The sequence below is a fragment of the Acanthisitta chloris genome, unplaced genomic scaffold (assembly GCF_000695815.1).
Source record: "Acanthisitta chloris isolate BGI_N310 unplaced genomic scaffold, ASM69581v1 scaffold26273, whole genome shotgun sequence".
NCBI lineage: Eukaryota > Metazoa > Chordata > Aves > Passeriformes > Acanthisittidae > Acanthisitta > Acanthisitta chloris.
In genome coordinates this window covers 1-8,435 of record NW_008665764.1, presented here as the reverse complement: position 1 = coordinate 8,435, position 8,435 = coordinate 1, and the positions used below count along the sequence as shown (strand labels likewise).

Below are 8,435 nucleotides of genomic sequence, written 5' to 3'. Positions count from 1 at the left end.
CCCAGCCGTACCCCCAGCACAGGATCACCCTGCAGTGCCCCCAGCACAGGATTGACCCCTCACCCTGCAGTGCCCCCAGCACAGGACTGACCCCTCACCCTGCAGTGCTCCCAGCACCTTCCAGAGCACCACATGTCCCCTCCACACCCCACAGCTGGTGACTGGGGGCGATGAAATACTAGGAGAAAGGAGCACTTCCACATTTGTTTCCAATTGATATTTCCTCCTTTCCCCTCTTTTTCTTTTCCATTTTGCCTTTCTCTCTTCAGCCCTTGTCCTCTGCTCTCCTCTATTCAGCACAGACTTTAGCTCCCACCAAGCAGTATTATTCACTGCAGTATTGACCGATATCTTTAATATCCTGTTTTCAACCTCTGGATCTGCCTTTTGTGCCACAGATAGAAGATCTTTGAGAACTGGCAGCTGGAGCAGGGCTGAGGTCGGAGGGGTGACAGTGGGAGTGGGAGCTGAGATCCGCTGAGTGTGGAGGACCTGGAGATGCCACTCGAGGGGGAACTGACGCAGAAGGGAAAATCATCCATTCTGAACTGCAGTCTTGGCCTTTCCCTTCCCAGGATCTGGCTCAGTGCTGGCACAGATGAGCCAGGCCCTGCCTGCCAAAGGGGACCTGCCAAACAGGGTCAGACTCTTCGGTGTCTTTGGGCACTGTTTCAGTGGATTCTGATATGACCAGGGACTTGGCCAAGCTGCTGTGCAAAGAGTTGGATGCTGGTGAAGCCCCATCCCAGAACTCAGCCACTCCCTGGTGGGAATCTCAGGAGCTCCAGCCCAGCAGGAGATATTACGAGCCACATTACAACTGGGATTTTTTTTCAATGGAAAGCAGGGACAGGAATAGCATGTCCTGGAAGTCCTTATATTGCTGAGCAGCTTCGTGCCGACGCGGGGCTCAGTTTCCTCTGGCTGTGCCAAAGGATGAGCAAAGACAGGTGCCCTGAAATGGATCACAGCGTTCGTTCATTCATGAGCAATTCGGCCCCTAATCCCCAGCACAGCTGCGACCGCAGACTAACCCTGCCCTGTGTTTACAGCCTGGGCAGTGGGAGGAATGACATCCCTAGGGGCTCAGGGGAGGGCTGCAAAGCCCTGGCTGGTGCAGCCCCAAGTACAGCACCCGCAGCCACAGCCTGAGTGTGCACCCCTGCTCTCCCCCTCGCCGAGGGGAGGGACTGAGCTGGGCTGTGGGAAATGATGTTTGTCCTTTATGCAAAAGCTCAATGTCTACGGTAGAAACCTCCATCCTGCTGCCTGCCAGTGCCTCCTCACCCTGCTCCCTGGGATGCTGATCTCAGCCTGAAAACACAGGTCGTGGTAAGATTATCCCCCTGGGCTCCAGGAGGCTTGGCATTCTTGCCAAGGGCAGCACCAGCAGTGACAGCCGCCACGAACACACCCACCCAGGTACCCTTACAGACGGTTTTGTCACAGCAATACCACAGGCTGGTGGGGCAGGAGGGGCAGAACAGGTCGGGAACCAAGGAGGGACAGGCTGCAAGGGCAAGCAACCCAAAGCTCTGCGGCTTATGCTGGCAGAGGGTGACAGCAGTGCCTTCGATGGGCTGTTTGTGGGGACATAAGCTGCGGCTTTATTTTTCCTGTTTCTTTTTTTCCTCTAGATCAGAACCTTCACTTTCTTCTGACATTTCAGCATCTCTCACATGGGTGTGAAATTCCAGTTCATCTTTTAATAGCTCCTGTCATTGTGTTCAGCCAAGCAAAGCGCTCCCTTCTCTGCAGCACACCAAGACGGCTCCGGTTCCTGGTGAAGTCCTGGTCCCTCACCTGCCCTGCACTGGTCCCCCCACCCAGCTCTGTAGAGGAGGCAGTGAGAGCTTTTCTTTGCTTTTCTAGTTTGTGTAACACTGGGCAGAGAAGCCTCGATCTTCAAGGAAGGCTGGGCCTTCTTTGTACATCCACAGGGATGAAATACAGGGAAATCTCAGTGTGTGACTCGGCACGTGAAGTCCTGGGGACACGGGGTCAGTGGCTTTGCTTACAAACCAGGGTGGTCCCCTCCTCCTGCTCCCTGCAGTCCTGCTGATGTCAGCACCAGTTGTTCCCACCATGAGGTTTATTTTCTTGCTTTCAAACTGCAGTTTGGCTGTCTCTCTCCTCCCTGCCTGAGTGAGTTGGCTGGACATGGTCTCCTGGGGTCTAAGAAGCTGAGCAAGCATGAGGAGGGAAGAGGAAAGGGCCTCGGGAGAAAAATGACCTTCTGGGGACAGAGGTCACCTGGCAGGGCCATGGCCCTGGAGGTGGTGCCACCGGCACAGGCTGTGTCTGCCACTGCCCCAGCACGGGGCTGGCAAGGGCACAGCCCCTTGCCTGGGCACAGGGCAGGAGCAAACCCAGGGCCTGGGCTGTGCCCCACAGCAGAACAGGCAGCTCTCCTACAGCCCCAGTCCCCGTGGCAGACGGGCCTCGCTCACCTGTAGTTGTACTGGAAAAGATTTTGATATATGGCATGGGGCAGGGAGAAACAGGTTGCCATCAGCCAGATGACAGAGATGCTCAGCACTCCCTTTGTCAGGGACATCCTCTGCTTCAGCGGGTTCAGGATGACCTGCAATAGAGACTCTGCCGTGACTCCTCTCCGGGGGAGCAAAGCCCCTCACAGCCCATGCAGCAGAGGTGGTTTGTGACAAAACCTGATGCAGCTAATGACACGAAAATGACAGCCATGATTAGGAAAGTGTCCTGCTCATTAGTGTGATCTGGAAAACAGGAAATGTTTTACTTCTCAGTCTGCTCAGAAAAGCTGATTAAACTCTATCCTGTATCTTGTTCTGTGAGAACCATTTTCCTTAAACTGGGGGTTGCATTGGGTTGGGAAAAAAGAAGATACCTACACCGGTGTCTTCACTCCAGGGTGTGTTGATTATTCTGCCTGAACTCCACCAGAAATGTCTCCTGCTGTAGCTGGGCTGTGCAGCTGAGCCCTCTCCTCTCTGCTGAGGCAGCCACTCACCTTTCATGAAATGTTCTTTGCTAGCTCATTAAGCTGACAAAGTCTGATAGTCTGGAAGTCACCCTGAGCGATGGCGCAGGGGAGGGCAGTGCTGTGTTGCCCTCGCTGCCCTGCCCTGGGCTCGTGGGTCTGCCACTGTCACGGGCACACAGTGGGCATGACCTCCTCATAGCTCAAGTCTCCTCCCAGTATTCCAGCAGAGATTTCCCACTATGCCACTCCCCTTTGTACTGGTCCAGCACCAGTCCCAGAATTTGACTCCAACTGCCCTACAGCTGCATGGCATAGCAAATGCCCAATGGGGAAAGAAGAGTAAGAGAACAAACAGATAACTAGATCACGATCAGAGCTCAGGATGACTCACTCTGGTGTTCTACAGGCTTTGGGTGGTAAGCTAAACACCTTGGAGAAGCTCCTGCACAGCTGAAGGAGTGCTTGGCTCTCAGCACTGGCTCTGCTGCCTTTTCAGGCCTCCCACATGACACAGCTTTGGAGCCATTTGCCATGCCTCGAGTTAGGCTGTGCCTGGTTCTCTTCAAACTGTGTGAAAGAGGTGTCCTCACCCTTTTCTGCTGGAAATCTGGGAGTGCCCTGTGAAACACATGATGACGTATCCTATTCCTTCCCTCCTGGCCCATGCCTGGGAGCCTACAGAGTCCCATCAAGCCTTCCTGCCTCGGCACAGCTTTGAATTTAGCTCTAGAACCTTCCCACTCTATATGGGTTGAATCCCCAGGTTCAGCCAGCTCACACCCACAGCTCTGCTGAGACTGAGAAGGCTGGGGAAGAGGCTTGGAAGGGAGGGGGGTTGGGTGGCAAGTCACCTGGTGCCTGTCGAGCGCGATGGCCGTCAGGGTCAGCGTGGAGACATGCAGGGAGCAGTACTGCACGAAGCGGCTGACGTGGCACATTGCCTTCCCGAAGATCCACGTGCTGTTCACAAACCGAACCTGAGGGGACACAGCAGCTCATCAGCCGCCAAAGTGTGCTGAAAACAATCCATGGGGAGACCCTTTGGGTGGCACCTGGTCTGCCTCAGGCTCTGGCTGGTTGGGCAGCTTCACCTGAGATTCAAAGAGAGATGAGCTGCACTGGGCGCTGAAACACAAGGTCAAACCCCACAGATGAGGGGACAGTGCTGCTGCAGCCCTCCTGGCCTGATCTACAGAGACCGTGAACAGTGGCAACAACTCTATTGCACTGACACCTATATCTGGCAAAAAGTGGACCAAGTTTTGGCCATGACGCTATGATCAGGTCTGGAGAGCTCTCACTGAAGCCTTTACCCAAACTGCAGCACTGAAAAGCTCAACTGCTTTCCTCTAGTCACCCAGTATGACTGGCATTTGGGCTGTTCTGACCTACTACGGGACTGTAGTGCTCTCCTGCATGAACATCAAATGCACATCTTCACCCAGGAGCCTGTTCTCACTCCCTGAGAAGCTCTACTGGGGTTTGGTGGTACAGAGACTTGAGAGTCTCCAGGAGACACGGAGTCTAACAGTGCAAAGGGAGCCCATGGGTTGCTGACCAGTGTTTTACTTGCCTGGCAGAGTTGTCTATTAGACTTGGTGGCATTGAGTTCCTGCCTCAGCCCCAGGAGAGCATGCACAGAGAGGCTGTGACCACCAGGCAGAGTTCTGGTGGGTGGGAGACTCCTCCTGGCTGGAGGGGCAGAATAGACAGCCACTTACCAGGGTGAAAGGTGTGTTGAGCAGTGTGATCATGATGTCAGACACGGCCAGGTTGACAATGAAGAGGCTGGTGGCTGAGTGCATCCTCTTGTTCTTCAGCACCACATGGCACACCAGCATGTTCCCGAAGAGGGACATGATGATAATGACCGAGTATGCCACAATCAGGAGAGCCTTCACTGTTGGCTTCTGGGATTCTGGCTCATATTCAGCCAGCTCAGCAAATTTCTCCCACTCAACAATGCGGCTATCTGTCCAGTTGAAGATGGTCCTGTTGGTTGTTTGGTAGATGGACATGAGTTTGGCCAGGGAAGAGTAATAGTCAAAGTCCTCAAGAAACCCCATCACCTGCGACCTGTATGGCTGAAGCAGCGAGCGAGGCATGGTGGGTTGACCCCAGTCTACCCTCCTCTCGAGGTCACTGAGATCACAGCTCCAGCTGGCCTAGGACATGATCCATCACCTTCAGCCACTAGGTTCTCTTGGAGCTGGTGAGGATGAAGCTGCCACTGCAAACACCACCCTCAAACAGGGAGATGGGGGAGCCTCTGAAGCATGCTGGGTTCCTGGGACAGAGGTTTCCCAGCACAGGGGAGCAGTTCTAGTGGTGTGCTGGAAAAGGGCTGGTTTGGGACCACATGCTCTCAACACATGGATCAAGAAGAACAACAGATCCACAGGTGAGTTAGAAAGAAGAACTAGTCACAACATGTAGCAAATACAGGAAAATCTCAGGTGGAGTTTGAAGTTGTTTCAATCCCACGTCAGCCTTTTGGTCTTTGTTTTCACCAGAGCCTATTTCTCCTTCAAGTTCCACACAACACTGCTCTGTTGGGGCTTTCATTTTCTACTTCAAACCACTCAGCCCTTTTCTGTCAAAACATAAAGGCAGAGCCATTTGGAGGTTGTTTTGGAGAGCAAAGGCAGCTTCTGCCTGCACCGAACCCCAGCAATTAGCCTGGAGCGATTTCAGAGCATGGAAATCACATCAGAAGTTGACTTCAGACTCCCTCATATTTTCTCCTCCGAACCACAGCTGAATTCTGCTCCAGGGTTTCAGTTGCAGTGCGAAAACACTTGTCTTTCCTGCAAAAGGTGAGACTCGGCAGTAGAGACATGGAACGGGCAGAGAAAACACTTCACCGTACACAGCCCAACCCCCACAGCACTCGATGCACCGGAATGACTCCCCAGGGGCACAAATCTCCAGTCCCTCACCTCTGCTGATAGCCATTTTTACACATTTCAGGTGATTTTAGGTGGCATTGTACTACTGATGTCAGGGAGAGCCTGTCAGCTGTGCACAGGGTGTTTGCAGACACTCCACATGCAGGAGGGAGTCGGTGACAGGCTCTTGGAGACAGCAGCTGCTTGCTTAGGTCCTTGCCATTCCCGACAAGCCCCGTGGCTCTGGCACAAATCGATGGACCTCACACGGCATGAGGGGTTAATAAGCAGAGCCTTCAAAGAGCTGAAAGACTCCCTTAAGAGAGAACTGTCAGAACCCAGGTCAGCTGCTCCCTGTCCAGCAGCAGGGGCCTGAAGTCATATCCCACAGCCCTCAAACCAAGGTGCTGCTCAGTCCCACCAGCAGCCTGAGCTGCAAATACCACCAAGAGTCAGAGCTCAGCCCTTTTCTGATGGAAACAAGGTGCTGGGCTGTGTTTGTACCTGTGCATTCCCATAACACCCACTCCTGGCTTGCCTTACTCCAGGGAGTACTGTGGATGCCAGAGGATCCACGAGAGGTTCCCTCTCAAAAGCAAGTGGATGTTAAAGCAATTTTGTGGCATGGAGGGAAGGAGGTGGAGAGAAGAACAAACACATCTTGGAAAGTGGCTGTGGCTGTTTTCTGGGCACATTCATGAGTGAAAGAAGCCTGGGTAGGACAGTGTGACCAACGGTGGCAGGTTCAGCTAGTGCTGCTGTAACGCAGCAGGCAACTCAGTTCCTTGTTTGACCAGTGCTGATGGGACTGGGAGCATCAGGATCAGCCTTAGACCAGGTCCCAGTCTGATCCTCTCACAAGACATGGACCTGGGGAGCTGCCATGAGATGAGGAGCAGAGCTGAAAGCAGGGAAAGGGATTGTTCACCTTGTTTACAAAGAGTGGTTGGCATTCAGGACTCGTCCCGAAACACCTCCGAGGCTCAGAGTCAGGAGTCAGAAGGGACTTCATTCTTACACAGGTGTGAGAGAGTCCAGAACTGTGTCCCCTGGGCTGCTGTGGTGGGGGAGCAGACAGGCTCCCCACTCCACTCGGGGTCTCAAGAGACCTGCCAGGTTTATCCCACACCTGGGCATGGTGCACAGCATCCCACACCTTGTTACTGTCTGCTACCTCCTGAGGATGTAATTCCTTACAGTGCATAGGAGCTCTCCGGGGGCAGCAAGAGGGTCAGACCTAAGGGAATGCAGCAGGTGGGTAACCAAAAACATTGGTTTAGTCAGCTCCAGCAGAAGCACTTTCATCTTCGAATGAGCACAGTCCTGCTGTGCTGGAATGTCATCCCTGAGCTCATGAGAGGATGCTGAGGTGTGACCACCTACTGTCTCCTCTGCATCCACTTCCATCAGATTCTCATGCAGAAATTTGTCCTTACCACCATGAGATGGGGTTGAGTTTCAAGACCCTGCTGTGACCCACGGGCCAGTCAGACCTGCAGTCCGTGTGTGTCAGACTGGGGGACAGCAAGAGGACACCTCGTGCTGATTATTCAGCTTTAAAAAGCCAAACAGGTTTTCTCACATGCCAATGTGACTGAGAGCCCATTCCTCCAGGACCACCTGTAGGACCTGCAGTCTTGAGTAGCTCACAGTGATCGGGGAGCCGTGGCCTAAAATGTGGATGATGAATGGGGACATCTCTTCTTCCTCACAATGGAGAGCCATTTCTCTTGTGCCTGTGTCCAGGTCCCTGTACAGTCAAATGAAAACTCTGATACATCTGAGCATGAAATGATCAGTTTCCAGGGGACCAGTCTCCTGACCGGACCCATGGCATGGTGAGCCCTGCTCTTTCCTAGGAAGGCTTCAGGAGCAATTGCCCAAAGAGAATGAAAGAACCTAAGATGTTGGAGCTATAACCTGATTTTCTAACATGGAATTTCTCCTCAGGCCTTTCTAAACCCACTAAAACATGATTTTCAGTAACTGATGAAGAGCTCAGCATTGACTGCTGCCTCAGACAAGACCCCAGAGAGGACTTGCCTGTTTCCCTGAGGAAAGGTGAGTTTAAACACAGGTTATCCTGATGAGCTGAAATACTGCAGTTCCACGCAATTAGAGAGTCTCCCTTTCAGTTTTTATAACTTGATATAACCTGAAGGACCAGAGAAGGAGAGCCTACCTCAGTTCAGCTTCTCCCAGCTCCTCTGGGCTCAAGCAGCCTGCCTGTCCACCCTGCCCTGATGCTGCTTTCCTCCCAGCACTGAAATGTTCTTCGTCTGCTCTAAGAAATCCAAAGACATCTTTCCAGCAATAGCCTGAATTCTGAACAGAAACCATCACTTCACTCCCTGGACCGGATAAATCCATACGTGGCAGTACATACGTTACAACACACATCACACACGGCAAGGAGAGACCAAACTCCCCCCCTTAGTTCCCTCCTTATTCTTACTCCTCTCCCTTTCCCCTTCCCCTCCCCCCTGTCACTTACCTCCCATCATCCGGCCGTTGCTGTCCCCCCGTGTCCGCTCCCACGGGCACCAGTGGCTCCTGCGGCTCCCCGCGCCCCCTGCCCCACACCG

At 53.3% G+C, this 8,435-nt stretch overlaps 1 protein-coding gene across 1 annotated transcript in view; it reads right to left on the bottom strand.

Annotated features, from left to right (window-relative positions):
* Positions 1-5,067, bottom strand: part of LOC103799549 (probable G-protein coupled receptor 83) — a 5,902-nt gene extending 835 nt beyond the window's left edge. Inside the window, exons 1-4 of the mRNA XM_009071879.1 lie at positions 4,684-5,067; positions 3,814-3,939; positions 2,451-2,584; positions 1,456-1,510 (exon numbers count right to left, since the gene is read on the bottom strand). Coding sequence (XP_009070127.1) covers positions 1,456-1,510; positions 2,451-2,584; positions 3,814-3,939; positions 4,684-5,067 — 699 coding nt within the window. The remainder of the gene's footprint in view (positions 1-1,455; positions 1,511-2,450; positions 2,585-3,813; positions 3,940-4,683) is intronic.
* Positions 5,068-8,435: the final 3,368 nt, after the last annotated feature.